General features: G+C 43.4%; 1 protein-coding gene across 2 annotated transcripts in view; it reads left to right on the top strand.

Annotated features, from left to right (window-relative positions):
• CRACD (capping protein inhibiting regulator of actin dynamics) overlaps nt 1-17134 on the top strand; it is a 66028-nt gene extending 48894 nt beyond the window's left edge. Inside the window, exons 4-10 of one of the 2 annotated variants that reach the window (XM_082759016.1) lie at nt 2535-2699; nt 4885-4953; nt 6311-6493; nt 8390-11498; nt 13108-13298; nt 14318-14483; nt 16968-17134. In XM_082759016.1, the coding sequence (XP_082615142.1) occupies nt 2535-2699; nt 4885-4953; nt 6311-6493; nt 8390-11498; nt 13108-13298; nt 14318-14483; nt 16968-17128 (4044 nt within the window). In that variant the 3' untranslated portion in view covers nt 17129-17134. The remainder of the gene's footprint in view (nt 1-2534; nt 2700-4884; nt 4954-6310; nt 6494-8389; nt 11499-13107; nt 13299-14317; nt 14484-16967) is intronic. The other variant, XM_082759017.1, reaches the window with a different exon arrangement.
• The last annotated feature ends 4 nt before the right edge of the window (nt 17135-17138 follow it).

The raw sequence follows: 17138 nt of genomic DNA, 5'->3' as shown, positions 1-17138 counted from the left end.
CCAGGAACACATCTCCAATTCCCTTCTTTTCAGGGAACGTGATCTCTTTTAATGGCTTTGAAGCCTAAATATATGCATCTCTCCATCTCTGGATTGCACTATTTGTGTTTATTCTTTCAAGTAAAATTTGTGTGTTTTTTCTTTTCTTTCAAGGACGATGCAGTTCGGGGTTTTTATAATTGACCAGGTAGAGAATGTATGAGTACAGATTTGAGAGGATAATTGCACCGCAGTTACATTACAAACACATTTTCAAAAATAATGAGGAGTACATTTTGTGTCATTCTTTGAAAGCAATCAGAATAAATTTGCTTAGTGGTAACAAACTACTTGGGATTTAGACATTCAGGATTCAGCATCAGCTTTGGAGGTTGCAGTGTACTGAAAGCAATTGGCCAATGGAAAACTATTAATTGAGTTTATTCCTTTTTTTTTTTTTTTTCTCCATGTAGTCAATAAATAAATGCAAAAAAAGAGCCTTCTGTCCTATAAGGAATACAAGGGCTACTCTTTTTTTTTTCAGTCTTCAAACTGATTTATGCAAGTCTGAGCAAATGAATCTTTAAACTTCTACAGTCCAGAAATATTGGCAATACGGTATTTCCTGGAAATAACAGGAAAATAGCATTTAAAACCCAATGTACATCTTTACAGCATTTTTCCTGTTTAGGAATATGACTTTGAGATGAAGCAAAGAGCAGCCTCAATTAATACAGTACATTGTCAAATTAAGAATCTGTTCAGGAGCCGGTTTCTGCTGGTGTCAGAGGAGCTGCAGGATCAGAGCACAGTCGCAGCCTTCACAGTACTGAACACAGGCATTTGCTCCCTCCAGCTCCCATTTGCACAGTGGAAACCTGTAAGACTTCAAGTCAGAGAGCTGCATTTATAACAAAAACGTTGAAGGATTTTGTGAAACCCTTGCTGTTAGACGATGGGTGCGCTGGCAGTAATCTGGTTGGAATAAACCGCTGTTTCAGAACGCTGTGCTAGAGGAATTTAATTATTTTCCATCAAAATTCAAAAGGGCATAGACTGTTCTGATTCACTAACCTGATTCGGAGCAGTCTCAGTGTGCATTTTACCAGGTTTCTGTATCAAAATACTAAGATAATGTTTTGCGGTTAGCATGGGTAAACTTAAGCCCACAGCGCAATGACGAAAGGAAGACTGATCTGACATGAATCCTTTCAGAGGTCTACCTGCTGCTGTTAAAGGGTGTCTTCCCTTGGCAGCTGTTCACTTGAGCCACGTTGATGATTCTGTGGTATGGGAATAAGATAAGCCCTTGTTTTTTGTGATAGCTATTCTAATCTTTCATATTTCTCAGTCAAACACGTATCAGGGGTCCGTGCAGGTACCTAACGTTCACACTGAATACAGGTTGCAAGTTGAAATGAGCACCGCTGAGCTGTGTTTGCAGTAATGAAAGCCAGAGATGGGAGGTCTCTGGAGAATTTTCTGTCTTTGAAAGATGGTAAGGCAGGAAAATAACTACTTTCTCCCTTCCTTCCTAACTGAAAACAATTTGCTGAAATATTTCAGGAAGAAAATCTGTCATTAAATGTGCCTTACTCCTATTTGTTCTTTCTTCAAGAGAAATTATTCACTGTTACTAAAAACTTTGCTTTCAAAGACCGTATGGTACATGTGTCTGCAGTAGCCAGAGCTGCAACTTCCCCAATTCATCCCACCAGAGGATAGATGATAACTGCTACTTGTTTTACATACCTTCTCCTTGATATAATTCAAGAGTGCTTTCTTATAACCCTAGAGAGATCGCTTCAAAAGAAAGTAAATGATGGAAAAGCTCCTTTATCTTTTGGTTTACTGTATCTTCTGTGCATAAACTTTTCTCGTGTAAAGGTTGGTGATGGGGCAGTGCATATGAGCATGAACTTACATGAGTCTGTGCACTGTTCCTTGAGAGCAAGCATCTAAAACAAGCTGGGTTTTCTCTCCTTTGAGAATTTGCCTCCTCTAGCACAGAGTTATGCCAGATCCTTAAGATATTAAAACTTAAAAGTGGTCCTCACAGTTAGGATATCTTTAAAAACTACAGTTGCATGGCATACAGGGCTTGGGGGTTGGAGGAGAAAGAAGCTGCTTTTTGGGGCAGTTTTAACTTCTCAGGGTACACGTGGATCATGATGTTATCATTTCTTTAAGAAGTAAGGCTTGGTAATTAGCTTTTATAATCAAAGCCTTAATCTAGGACACAGATTAAGAAACCAGAAGGAATGTTGCAAAATTCACAATAATTTTGCAAAAGCTGGCAGCACTGATGAGAGCTCAAGCTGATCACCCAAAGCAAGAACTGATGCAGTGAGTTCCTGACCTTGGTCACTTTGTGGGGAGAATGGAGATGGGATGGCTGTCGTGTCGCAGCAACGTGAGCCTCGAGTTGGTTTTTGTTGTTGTCCTGATTTCTGTGCAGCTTCCATGTGGAGAACAGGCACGTGTTAGACTTGACTTGTTTTGCTCATAATATAAATATCCTTTTTTTTTTTTTTTCCCCTCTTTTTGTTTTTCAGCAACAGTTGGCCAAGAATATAAAATTTGGGCAGCCTCCACAAATGACAATTTCTGGGAGGACAATGGGGGAGGCAAGTGCTAGTGTAGAAGAGGATGTATTGCTCGGTAGCCCCATGGAGACTGACACTCAGCAGGACACAGTGCTCTCAGAGAGTGGCAATAAAGTAAGCACTTCAAATCGATGTGTTTGTGGCATTACAGTGGTACTACAGCAGGGGAGTTCACTGGGGAGTAACAGATGTCTCCAGTGAGGCATCGCTGAGCTCAGCGGGCTGTTGTACGTGGGTGGCATCTCTCAGCTTGTGCTGCTGGGACTGGTGCGAAGTGTGTGCTCTTGGCATCCCGAGCCAGGTCCCACAACATCACCAACTCGAATGTCTGCTCTGCACCTCGGCAAAACAGGCATTGCTCGCAGTGTAGCTGTAGGACCGGATTTTTTCTAAGACAGAAAATATCTTGACATATGGCTTTGCCTGCATAGAGAGTTGTGCACAGCAACTATGGTAAAAACGAAAATCCAAAATGAGATCCATAAAACCCTTGGTCTTGGGGTAAATATCCATATTCCTCAGACAGGAGATGAAGGCAGATGTGGTGGAGAACCATTCTGAGAACAGTCCATAAGCCCAATGTCCAGTGCAATTCAAATAATTGTCCTAATTCTTCATAGAGACTTTGATACAGGAACTGGAGGCATTGAGGTAACTAGAAGGGGCTTGCTCTGACAGTGAGAAAGCACAGCGAGTGATGGGAGCTCTCTGGAAATCCTCTAAGGCGAGACTGGCTCCGTGTGAAGTTGCAGTGGGTGACAGGAACACGAGGGACATCCATTTCCCTGCCCCAAAGAGGCTGCCTTTGTGCCTGGGTTCCCCTGGGGGAGGCACACAGCACCCCCACTGTGGACATGCACCCATCTGATCCTGGAGGGCGACCAGGGCGTGAGCTCGTGGTCACTAGGGGTATCTGGCTGCAGGAAAGGTAACGACACCAAGTGTCCTCTGCAGCTCATGCCAAACCTACAGAAGGGAGATTTATGGCTGAGGTGGCCAAAACTCTTCATCGGTCTTCAAGGGGCAGCATAGCTCCCCTCAGCACCCGGCACACCGCAGACCTCCAGCTTGAAAGCAGAAGTAATTCAGTCACTAAATCATGGGATTACCCCTGGGTATTAAGGAGGGAGAGATTCAGTCTTTACCAGCTGCTCTTTCAAACGCTGTGTTTTGAAAACAGGATTAGTGCTACCTTGCACAATTCCTTTTTCTGAATACTGCAGGAGTAAACGTCCCTTTGACAAGGAGATTGCAGCTCAAAGTGCCCAGGCAGATCCCAACAAATCAACGCTGAAATGCAAGAGCACTCAGCACTTTGCCTTTCTCTTACTGTGCACTGCTCACTGCCTGCTCTATCAGAGCTTTCCTGGCACATGGCAGCTTGCTTGGTTCCTGCTCCTCTCTGCTGCTGGCCGTGTAACAGCTCCGTGTTCGTCTGCGTGGGCTGGGGGCACGGGGTGGCTTCTGGCAGGGGCTGGTGGCTGGGCCCACGAAGCACTGTGCTATTTTGTGTCCTCTGCTGCCTTGTGGCTGCTGGTTTTCCTCAGCAAGCTGGATCGCCAGCAGGAGTTCTAGGTTTCATTTAATGGGTATTTGTCAAGCTGGTTCTTTATACTTTGTGCTAATAACCTGTTTAGAAGGAAGGGCTGTACTTTTTCACGTGTACCTGGTGCAACGGGGTGCCAGCACTCACTAGGTTATGAACTAATAATGTGAAATAAGGAGTAAAGAGATGTTTCTGGATGTGATGAATGCTGCTTCAGCCCCTGTGCCTTAAAATCCCCTTGTGTGAGATGGCTTCAAGGGGGACGATAGCTAAGGAGTCCTAGTGGCCAACAGGCTTGGGTTGCTGCAGGACTGATGTGCTTTGTGAGGAGTCAGGAGTCTTGGGCTGCAGCTCATTGCAGCAGAGGTAGTGCCTCACTGGGGAGGGACCAGGTTCGTAGCTGTGCTTAGGCCTAGCTCAGGAGAAAACAAAGGTAGGAAGAGCTGCCTGAAATCCTGCAAAGCTGTGCTCTTCCTTTTGATTTTGAGCCTAGTTATCTCCTTAAGGAATTTTGCCCTCTGTAGTATGTAGCAGCAGCGACTGCTTCTTATAGACAGCGGTGTGATCGAAGGAGCTACAAAGAGAAAAATGTAGTATTTAGAAACAAGAATTGTTTATCTATCAATCCTGCAGTGACACGACATGAAAAAAATTGTCTACTGTAACTTGTCTGATTTCACAACTCCTTCCACCCATATTTATTAGATCCTTTATGTTCTACTATCTAGCTGTGGTAACCTTCTTGTTTTCTAGTCAACTGAGGCTCCAGATCTGTTGAGAACAATGAATTTGCCCGGAGCAGGACGTGAAGTGGAAGAAAAGGTACCAAAGCTTTTATACTCAGTTTGTACTCAATTACTTTGCCGGTTTTAGTTACTAGAAGACTGTCAGTCAGTTTTTGCTTTAATTCACATTTCTTTGTTTCTTGACCATCCACGGCCTTGTAATTAAGCGCTCACTGAGACTGAGAAATCTGCTTCTACACTGAGAGCTGATGGCAGAACTCAGTCTCTGCCAGTCCTGCAGCATTCCTGCATTTGATGCATTAATCACAGACACACAATTTTCCTAAGTACTTCTACTACTTTGTTATGTCTACGCGTAATTCAATAACTGTATGCAAAATGTTCCATCAGCTCTTAAGTAATTGGTTCCCTCATTAGCATATGTTTAACCTCAGAAGACTGCAGAGCTGTCTGGAAAACAATGTATGGGACTCTTCCCTTACAGAAGATGTTTTCTCCTTTTTTTTTTTTTTTTTTTTTTTTTTTGTTGTGTGTGTGTGTTCTTTTTCCACTGGGGTTGAGCCAAATACCAGTCTCGGGATGATAGGTCAGTGATGTACAGGAGAGGCTGTGATTATGGGCACTCTCACAGGTCTAGATGTACAGCTCCACTCTATTTATTCACACAAGTTGTCTCACTAAATCACTTTGTTTGTATTTGCAGTTTCTGAACCTAAATATTTGAAATGCAAGAGGAAAAGCACCAAAGCCACTATTCTCTCTCTCTCTCTCTTTTTTTTTTTTTTTTTTTTTTTTTTTTTTTTTTTTCCCAGTACTTTGGTGCTAGCTTGGGCAACTCCGCATGTGGCAGGAAACTTCACTAGAGGCACTGAGCTGGTCTGAGACCCAATATCTCAGTCAGCTCCCATGCAAACAGTACAGCTGTGTTGCTGTTCTGTTACAGTGCTTAGATAAGTCATTCTGATTTACTCTTGCCTAAAGTCTATCATCTAAACGGTTTAAAGACGCACATATTTTTCAATAAGCAAACTTTAAAATGTTCTAAAGGATGTTGTTGAAAACTGCCTCTGCCCCTCCCATTTCCAACAGCTTCTGCATGGAACTAAATTGTGAACAAACTTAGACCATTCAAAGTAATTTTTAGATGAAAAGTATGCAAACGTGTGGTACTGGGAAAAGGAAAATGTTACAGCTGGATGAAGTTCATAATTTCTGTAGTGGAAAAACAGGGTTTGAAACAAACTAGTTATAGTTATAAACTAATTAGTTTATAAACTAATAATTGCTTTGAATTCAAAACTGCAAAGTTTTGCGGGGATTGTTTTTTGTTCTGCTGTTGTTGTTTTTGTGTGTTTTTGTTTGTTTGCTGAATGAATATTTTTAAATGGAACAAATAGTTTAATAAAAGCTTCTTGTCTTTGTGATATGGACAGGTCACTCCAGTCAGACCATCTCGGCCAAAAAGACAATTCTCCTGTTCTGGCACAATTGAAACAATCAATCTGGATGCAGTTCCCCAGGCTGTTGCTCGTCTAGACAACAGTGCAGCTAAACACAAGCTGTCAGTAAAGCCAAAAAAGCAGAGGATGTCAAGAAAGCACAAGAGATTAACAAAGGTATTGAACCACTGGTGAAATAATGAGGGAGGGGGTACTTGTTCAGCTGGGTAACCACAAATGAGTGCACCAGGAGTAGCAATAGAGAGAAGACTGCCACAATGTGTAATTAATACCGTTAGAGATAGATACTGAAGCTTCTTGGACAAATCTTGTGTCTCCAGGGCAAAACAAAATGGGTGCTTGTTTTGTTTTGTCTTGAAATCAAGATAAAGACCTAAAGATAAAACCCTGCCTGGCCAAATGATGCAAAAAAGTTTTAATCACAGAACCACAGAATGGCTTGGGGTGGAAGGGGCCTTAAAGCCCACCCAGTTCCAGCCCCCTGCCATGGGCAGGGACACCTCCCACCAGCCCAGGCTGCCCAAAGCCCCATCCAGCCTGGCCTTGAGCACTGCCAGGGATGGGGCATCCACAGCTTCTCTGGGCAGCCTGTGCCAGGGCCTCACCACCCTCTGAGTGAAGAATTTGAACATGTCTTCACAGGAGAGGTGCTCCAGCCCTCTGATCATCCCCATGGCCCTTCTCTGGACCCGCTCCAAGAGGTCCGTGTCATTCTTGTGCTGGGGGCCGCAGACCTGGATGCTACCTAATATGATAGCTATAGTAATAGCTAATATATGTAGTTGAAACAAATGCTACTTAAATCTGAGGTATTTCAACTAGAGCTTTCTGATTCTTGCTATTCTAGTTTAAAAAAAAAGTCATAATGGTCTGAAGAATATCTGCCACTGGTAATGCTGCTCCTGTATAGGCGATCAGGTAGTACAAATTGGGGGGAAAATAAACAGCTTTTCTTAAAATGGCACGGATTGTGAGAGTGGTGGTATCACTGTCTTACATGAAAGACCAAGACTTGAGTAACACAGCTCTTTCAACAGCTTTTAAAGTGAATTATCAAATCCTAGCTCCATGTGCTTACTGCATGGTTTTTATCTTGACAGCCTTTGTAAATGGGACTGTTGAAGTACTACAGCATACAGGACAGCCCACTTACCCACCATTGTACTTCAATGTCACTCTGGTGATGAAGAAATTAAATTCAAGCCTTTTTTTATGCAGTGGTTTTGTTTAACTGGAGCCAAATGATGACAAACAATAGCTGGACAGGGCATTACCTCTGCTCTTTCCCTCATGTGAAGTGCTGGGCAGCACTGTTCAGGTGCAGCTCGTCTTCAGACCATGTTGCTGCAGAGACAAGGAGCAGGCTGTGCAGGAGGTCTGCCCTCGCTGTGCTGCAGGCATTGCACGTGCCGTACAGCATGGCTTTGCGAGGGAGCTCTAGGTTTTGTCAGTGGCCTGGCAGTAGAGCTGGAGGTTTGGCTGCCTGTGAAGGTATCCTGGCTCATGATTTGTGAAAAGCAACCACATGCTGTTCCCCTGAGCAGAGTCCTTTCCTGGATTGCAGTGCAGAGCTCTTTCATGCGGGTAACAGCTTCTGTTTCAGCTAACATGTAGATTTACTACCAAAAAACTGGCAAAACAACTGCCCTTAGGCCGGTGCTAATTATTGCAAGCTCTAAGAATGGAGCTCCAAGTAACAAAAGAGGGATACAAAACACATTTTCTCTATTCCTCAGGCCACTGTAAATATGAAATGCCAGGTCTTAATCTGGATTAACTCGTATAACCAAAGGGTGACTGAATATTTAGCATTACACTGTTATCACTGTTGGGATGTTTTCTTTCTTATAAGGGCTATCATCTGTACGGGTGAGAGGCAGGGAATATACGGTGATAGTAACCATAAACTGCAGTGTGTTGGCTCTGGATGCAAATCGTTGTTTTTAAAGAAAAAAAGTAATTTTGCATTTGCAAGTGATAGTTTTTTCACTGTAAGTAACAAGCCAACAAGTAGGCAATATCAAGTAACTCCATGCTTGTCTCCCATTTCAGGGATCACAAAGTTTAACAATAACAGAATTTGAGCCAGAGGATCTAGAAACTGAGCTGTTTGCAGACAGATACCCAGGTTACAACGGCCACTTCACAGCAGACAAGCTAATCCAGAGCAGAGATGAGCCAAAGCAGCTTCCACTGGCAGAGCAGAAAAGAATTGATCACTGGGGGATCCTTGAGGCTGAAAGGATAAGGCAGATTGTGGAAATGGATGAACAAAGGGAAATGGAAGAACAAAGAGAAATGGAAGAACAAAGGTGCCAAGAGCGTGAGCAGATCCAAAAAGAGCAGGAGAGGAGGGATCGTGAAGAGGAGAGCAGGCAGAATCTCCTTGAAGGAGAGACATCTTTGAAAACAGAGGAGCAAGCACGCCAGGAAGAGGAGAGAAGACTGCTGGAGGCAGAAAAGAGGCAAGAGCTGGAGGAGCAGAGGAAGAAGGAGCTGGAAGAGCAACAGAGACAAGAGGTGGAGCAGCAGAAGCACAGGGAGTGGGACGAGCAACAAAGACAGGAGCTGGAGGAACAGAAGCACAGGGAATGGGATGAGCAACAGCCACAGGAGCTGGAGGAGCGCAAACACCAGGAACAGGAGGAGCAAAAGAGACGAGAGCTGGAGGAACGGAAGTACCAGGAACAGGAGGAGAAGAGCCAAGACCTAGAGGAGCAGAAGTTCCAGGAACAGGAGGAGCAGAGATGCAAGGAGTTGGAGGAGCAGAAGAGGCAAGAGCTAGAGGAGCAGGAGCACCAGGAATGGGAAGAGCAGAGGCACAAGGAGCTGAAGGAACAACGGAGACGAGAGCTGGAGGAGCAGAAGAGGCTAGAGCTGGAAGCACAAAGGCAACGTGAGACTGAAATACAGTGTCAAGAGGAAGAGGAAAGAAATCAGCTGGAGGAACAAAAAGAACTCAAGGAACAAAATAAGGAAGAAAAAGAGAGACAAGAGCTAGAAGAGAAAGAACTCCAAGAAACTGAAATAAAACAGAAGCAGGAGAAGGAACTGGAGAGCCTCAAGCAACAAAAGAAACAAGAGGAACAAAGGCAGCACTTGAAGGAGAAAGGAGAAAAGACAGAGGAAGAACAACCCCAGCAATTACTGGAGAAGAAACAGAAGCGGGAAGAGCAGAGAAAACATAAGCTCACAAAACAAATGCACTTGGAAAGTACAGATATTATGCAACAAGACGAACTGAAGCAGCAAAAGGACCAAAATGAACAAGAATGGAGCAAGCTGCAGGAGCAGAAGACAGAACCGGATGGAAAATATCTTCAGCAAAAGCAACAAGAAAAATCCTTGGAGCAGCAACAGGACAAGGATCAGCTGCGTTCTGGAGGGGCTGACAGGCATCCGGTGGAGGACAAGCTCCAAGAAAGACCAAGACCCCCAAAACTGAAACAGACAGAAAAAGGGAATAAAACAGCAGAAGAAATCCTAGCCCAGAAACTGAAGAGAGAAGTCGATGCTCAGGAACAAAAGCGAATAGGGGAAGAACTCAGGTGGCAGGAGGTAGATGAAAGACAAACTGCATCCAGACCCTTCACGTTCCAGGTGTCTTCTGGAGATAAACAGATCATATTTCAGAAAGTAAATCTGAGTCCAGTCATGCCTGTCAAGGGAGCAGGGCTCGCTTCTCCTTCCCTCAAAGACTGCAGGGTGCACACCTCCAGCAAGAGCTCCCCCACACTGCCCTCATCTGTGTGTGTGCCCCACACGGCTATTTTGGTTACTGGAGCGCAGCTGTGTGGCACCGCGGTTAACCTGAACCAGATAAAGGACACGGCTTGTAAGTCCTTACTGGGCTTGACAGAAGAGAGAAAAAACGTGGATATTCCTTCACCAGAGAAGGCCCAGGAAAAAAAGCCAGGTACCAAACCCGCCAACAGTAAAATGAAATATGCACAAGAGACGCTGGACCAAGCCACGCTGGCTGAGTGGGCCTCCATCCGCTCCAGAATCCTAAAGAACAAAGAAAACAGCAAATACAACGAGAAGGACAGAGTGAGCGGCTGCAGGCACAGCGACGACTGGACGCCCCGAGGGCGAGGTGCTTCCCATGGTAACTTGAGGAAAACCCTGTCTGCAAATGCGAAGTTCTCGATAACACCAGCGTGGCAGAAGTTTTCAGAAGCTTCAAAAAACAATTTGGACACTGAGAACGTGAGTGCAGCGAAGGGCAGTGAAGCAGTGGCTGTGGGAAGAACCACGGGCTCAGCCGCTGACCTGGCTGGGGAGGTGGCGCCCGCTTTGAAGGACAGCTTAGCTGAAACGGCTAAAGAGAAACTGGAAACCCGCAGTGAAATTACAGACAACACAGAAGGCTGTAAGTTTGCAAAAGATCTTCCATCTTTCCTGGTTCCAAGCTTTCCTCATCCTCCGGGTAAAGAATTACCCCAGCCAGAACCTCCAGGTGCGCTGGAAAATCAGCAGGGTGCCAGCACCAAAAAAACTGATAAACCAGCACCAAATGGAGAAGAAAACGTTTCTCCTTTTGGGATAAAGTTACGGAGGACAAACTATTCCTTACGTTTCCATTACGATCAACAGGCAGAGCAAAGGAAGAAGAAAAGATACAGTGCAGGAGATAGCTTTGATGGTGTGCCTGACCCTCTGCTTACGACAGAAGGTGAGAAGGATCCCACTGTTTTTGCTCCACAGGAGAGCACGTCCCCTGGCACGGGAAGAGCGAATGTCCGTGGGAATTTAAAAGACTCCAAAGACTCTGCAGTTACTGTGGTAGAGCTCTCACAGCCTGCGGGCACACCACTGCCAGCCCCCAGCCAGGGCTCTTTACCTCCTCACGAGAAACCAGCGTGCAAATCACTAGCCCCACAGAAGCCTGCACTAGCCCCGAAGCCTGCCAGCCAGACGCCGCCGTCCTCTCCTCTCTTGAAAATGAACCGCTCGAACCTGGCTGACACGCTAGGGCAGAGGTTTGTTAAAGCTGAATCGGACGGCAGCTGGAGGAGAGAAGACAGAGTGGTGCCCCCCACGGCACTGAGTGAGAACAAAAATGAAGAGGAAGAAATCAGAGAAAAGAAGTCATTTTTCCCATCTCTAAGCATTCCCTGGAGAGAGAAGAATGACAAAAAGCCTGAGCCGCTGAAGAAAGGTACGTTCTTTGAAAAACTCTTAAGCTATGGCACGCTATTTGTGGAGTGCCGCTACTTTTCTTAGGGTTGTCTGAGGGAGACTTCCCATTCCCGCAGTTTGATTTAGATACACACAAAATCAATGTGGCCAGTGAGACCTGCTAAAGTAAATTAATTTCTAGGAGGTAACTGAAGCGTGTGTGTTTTCTGAGTTAGTCAAATGATGGACTTCGTGTTCCATGTGTAACGGCATCATCGGAGCAGAGGGAGTCATTCTTACAATTTACATCATGTTGTGTATATTTTTAGGGGAACGGTATCTAACTTACAAAGAAAATAAGATGCAGCTGCCCTTACGGTGCCTGCCCTGGGCAAATTCTCTCCCTACCTATACATGGGCATACGAGCCTGCATTTCAGAAGCACTCTGCAGTAGTAGAAGCAATCTGAGTAGTCATAGTCGCTCTTTGGAGGAAGGCTGAAAGTGCCTGTGTCCTGAAATAGTGTTCTGTACAAATGGAAAAAGCCCCCTGTCAGCATAAGGGCACTCACAAGAGCATTTATTTGGGAACCCCCCCCCCTTTTCTTTTTTCATTCTTGGTTTCTGTAAGCATCAGGGCACTTCTAAAGTCATATCTCAGCAGAACCACTACATATTTTCACAGTCTGTGAGCACAAATACCCTTTCCCTTTCACTTTTAAATGAGGATTTATGGAAATAGTTGGAGGCATCGCTGCCACCCTGGGAGAGCAGGGACTGGTGCTGAGGGTTTTCTGTGCTGTGCAGGAACCTTTACACCCACAGGGCTGCTCCCTGCCCCTCACAGCTCTATGCTGGCTGCAAGCCCCAATGTTGTTCAAGATACAGAATGTCTCTAGCTTGTTGTCAGAGATGCTTTTAGCCTCAAATACAACTTGCAAACATCAGTACAGATATTTAAAGGTTTGTAAGATCAGATTATAGGTGTTTTGGTTGCTAGCTCCAATGAGACTTCTCAAATAACTGCTCAAATAAAGTCTGATTTCTTTCTGGGAGTAGCCAAAGGCACCAACTGTTAGAGAAAGTTACATCCACATTTTATTGCTCTTGCATCACTGCACTGAATGAGAAAACAATCAATGCTCAAGTGGCAATTAAAAAAAAAAAAAAAACTTTTTAAGAGGGACTGCAGTTACGATTAATTTTCAGCACACTTTATTAGCTGAGTTTGGACACTGTTCCCTTAAATGTGGCTGGAAGACCAGGAAGCTGCAGTATCTAGTGGCTGCAGCCCTTTCCTTCCCTCAAAGGTACAATCAATCATTGAATATGTATCACTTACTTTCACTTAAATGTCTCCTAGGTAGTGGGGAAGTATACGTAGTAAATTAGGCTAGAATTCTAGTGGACAGGCTTTCTAACAACAACAAAAAGATAGATTTGTACTGCTGTATGAGAACGCTGAATTGGGTCTTATTCTTGAGGCATTCAAACAGTTTCAGGTTTTGCCATACAGTCCATGAAGGTCTGTGCATGGCACAGAAATCAATAAGCTTAGCTGCGGAGTTGGACATGGTGGATAAGTTGTACTGATTTGCTTGAGCAAGGGATGTGCATTACTCAACCAGTTCTCTTCATGTTTTCTTGCAGAAAAACCAGTCCTCCAGAGCAGGCACTCTTTAGATGGCTCTAAATTGATGGAAAAAGTTGAAACTTCACAACCACTTTGGATTACATTGGCGCTACAAAAGCAAAAGGGATTTCGTGAACAGCAAGCTACTAGGGAAGAGAGGAGACAAGCCAGAGAGGCAAAGCAAGCAGAGAAGCTGGCTAAAGAAAATGTAAGCAATCCTTAGAAATAGTGATGTGATCATTGCAACTACTGCCTGGTTTTATTTTGTGGAAGGGATTTGTTGTTGTTGTTGTGGTCGGTCTGTAAGATGTCATAAAAGCCAAGATGAAGGTGAGTAAAAAGTAGTCTGAAAGTCCAGAGTTCCATTCTGCAAATCTCCAGAAGGAAATAACATGCAATAGTGTGACAAAATCTGATGTCTTAATATCAGAGGGTAGTTAACAGCAATCATAAGCAGGACCCCTATGCAGGTCGTACAACAGAAAAATTGTATGGAAGGTCTGTCCTTCAGAGCTTGAGAGAACCTTGGTGCTTTGGGATGTAACAGCTGGAAGATTCGTTACTAGTAACAAATTTACTAGTAAATAAACTAGTAACTAGTTATTAGTAAGCTTGAATTTATTTTTATCAGCATATATTACTTGGATAAAATGTAGATGAGTGAAAGAAATGGACTGTAATATAAAACATGCAAACACTTAAAGCAGGCAATGAATTCAAGTATCGCATCTCTCCTGTTCTCTAAGTAGGTATTTTTCTATCAGTAAGAAAAACATTTCCCCTTACAGTACAGCAGTGACGCTGTATGTAGGAACCACAGATGGTAAAAAGGGAAGTTGTGTGGATAATGAAGCCCATTTTGATGTTTGTTATGGGACCCAAATTTCTGATGGACAGATACGTACAGACATACGTAACTGGTGGAAGAAAGCAGTGGGTGTGAAGCTGCCCACAGACACACACTGTTCTGTACTGTGTGTAACAGGTTGGGCTGGGTCAAACTGCTCAATATTTTGACTGAAATGACAAATTTAATTTTACTGTCTTCTTTTACAAGCTTTACTAACTCTAAGTTTTGGAAGAATTGGAGTGTTTGGATTCTTTGCCCAAAAGGAAGGTTAAGGAAGGGACAGGCGATGACCAAAAGCATCAAGCGTGCTATCTCTTACTGGCAGCTGCTACAGGACAGGCCGGTCCTAATTTACCAATTTTTCTTCTCTGTTCTAGGCGGCTATGAGTAACCAGTCAGATAATAAAAGCAGCAGCAGCAAAACAAGCACACTGCAGAAATCTACGCCTCAAGAGGGGGAGAAGAAAATTGAGACTGCTGTGTCAAGACTAGAAAGAAGGGAGCAGCTGAAAAAATCTAATACCCTTCCAACTTCTGTGACAGGTACAATGACAGATTTGCATTTCCTCTAAGAATAATGCACTTTTAGAAGTGGTATTATATGATCTTGAGAAAGTGAATGACTTTTCTCTCTCTTATTACCCCTAGAATTAAGAATGCGTTTACTTTTAGCAGAAGCAATACAACTTGGCCCAGTCTCATGTACTGGCCGTTACACTGGAAGTACATTGTTTTAATCAGCTTTTGCTAGGTTCCCCAGATCAGTAAAGTTGCAGAACTATGTCTGCTCAGAATTACCTCAGTTCAAGTTAACAACTCAAAACAAAAATTAGGCTGTCTCCCCAAGTCATATCCAGCAAGTATTTTTTGAATGAGTCTAGTGAATTTAAGGGCATTTGCTTTGCTGCAAATTGCAACTGCAGTGCTGATTTGCCTTTAGGCTGAGGGTCAGAGCAGAGCAGAAATGGTGTACCTGTGTGGGAAACAGGGCATGTTATGTTCTCACACCTCTCTCTTTGGAGAGGAGAAATTATCTCCCAGAATATTTGGAATGAGGACTTGTGCCATTCAAAAAGACAAAAAATAAACTACATTAAATTGAAGACAGCCTATCACTTTGAATTTAGGATATATTTAGTATCTAGTTTGGACAGTTGGAACCAGAACCCACTACTGGACTCGTCACTTGGATAAAGTGAATATTCATAAATAATATTCATACCTTATGTATTCAAAAGGCAGAAACATGAAAACAAATGCTTCCCCAAAGGTCATGGCATTTGGAGTGATTGTTGAAATCTGAGATTTGTGTCATATTTCTCTAGCCAACATTAGTTATAGGCAAAAGGTTTTGAAGAAGACTATGGATAAATAATGAAGAAACCTTTTTACAGGCTAGGCTGTAAATAATGGGGGCTGCTTTGAAAGTAAAGTGTTAATACTTGTTAGCTAAGCATCAACAATGCCTGTAACCATGCTTAATAATGCTTGTAAAGATGCTTGTTGGCCAAAAAGGACATCTCTCCATGTCTTCAAGAAACGTGTAGATTTGGAACGTAGTAGCATGGTTTAATATCTTTACTGATACTGATAATATCTGATACTTTAGTATCAGGTTAAAGGTTGGGCCAGATGATCCCAGAGGTCTTCTCCAACCTGGATGATTGTCTGATTCTAAATACACGTGTATCAGCTGTGTCTATTCAGTACCCCTCCGAGCCAAGAATTATGGGATGTAACTCTGAAAGCAGTGAGGTATTACAGCTTCCTTAGCTTCCTAACAGTAAGGGCTAAAGCAGCACCATCCCATGCCACAGACTGTTCTAAGCAGGACATAAAGGGGCACCAGGCAAACCTGTATTCTGTTGGCTTAGATGCTGCATGTCCACAGTGCAGCTGCGTGCCTGTGCAGATATGCCTGAGAACTTGTTTTGCTTGCAACATCTTACACAGATTGCCCCAAACGTTCATGCTACCTGTTAGCTTGCTTCCAGCACCCAAACTGCCTTTGGAGGCAGGCAGCTGGAAAAGCTTTAGAGCATACCTCCCACAAGCTGCCACAGGGCTCCACTGCAGCCCTACCTGGAAAGATGCGGGGGTAAGGTATGTTGTACTGCAATATGGTGTCAGCTCGAGCAGGAAAACTCTAGCACAATAGATGATCCAAAATTAGATTAAAGAAAGACCAGGAAAAAAAATAGCCTTGGAAGGTCTGTCTGCACTAGGATATGAATTTCATGAGGAAATTCAAGAGGAATTGCCAATTATGTTAAAGTGAAAGCCTAACTGTTGGCTCTAAGGGAAATAGTGACTGGGTACCCATGTGATGCTGTCTACATTTGGAGTTAGGTAGCCATTACCAATAGCACAAGTATAATGTAAGTCATATTTCTTTACTATGGATGTCAGAACTGATTTAGGTTTCCCACAATTAGGAGAGCATTTAAAACAGAAGACCAGGCTGGAACATGTTTAGAGTAAGTTTGCTGAGATCTCCTGTAAGGACCTTTAAAAAAGTTCTGAAAAGGTTGGTGTGCTTCCGACTTGCACATAAATCTTGTGCAACAAGAACTCTTACAGCCATTAAAATAGCATAAATTACCACAACCTTTAAAATTACTAGCTTTTCAAAGTGTCTGTCTGCAGCAGTACGTTAGTAGCAGTATGCTACTGTTCATGTAGTAGTTAGTTAAAAATACATCATTAAAGTTACACTAAGAAGAAAAAAAATATTTTTGCAATGCATGCAATTTTACAGCTTTTTAAAACATTCAAAACCTGACAGCGGAACACAACTTCAAGTAATTTGTACTAAATACATTTAACAAAAAAAAAGATTTTTGGCTTAAAAAAGAAATGGATAAGAGAGTAATGAGTTAGTAATAGTAAATAGTATGATTTAGAAGGTTGGAAAGCAGTGTGATAAAACAGAACATCTTCTAGAGAAAAGAAATCTCTGTAACTGTGACAAAATACTGGGTTTAAGTAATGTTTGTTTTGTCTCTCCCTCCCCCCTGTCACAAACAGTGGAAATTTCTGATTCTGTTCCATCAAACCCGCTGGCAAAAGAGGTGGCCAAGAGATTCTCCACGCCTGATGCTAACCCTGTGTCAACAGAACCAGCCTGGCTTGCGTTAGCCAAAAGGAAAGCAAAAGCCTGGAGTGACTGTCCACAGATCATAAAGTAAACCAATTACG

This window comes from Aythya marila (assembly GCF_965140915.1).
Source record: "Aythya marila genome assembly, chromosome: 4".
In the NCBI taxonomy this organism is placed as follows: Eukaryota; Metazoa; Chordata; class Aves; order Anseriformes; family Anatidae; genus Aythya; species Aythya marila.
The sequence above is the reverse complement of the archived record's forward strand: the minus strand, read 5'-3'. Positions and strand labels throughout refer to the sequence as shown.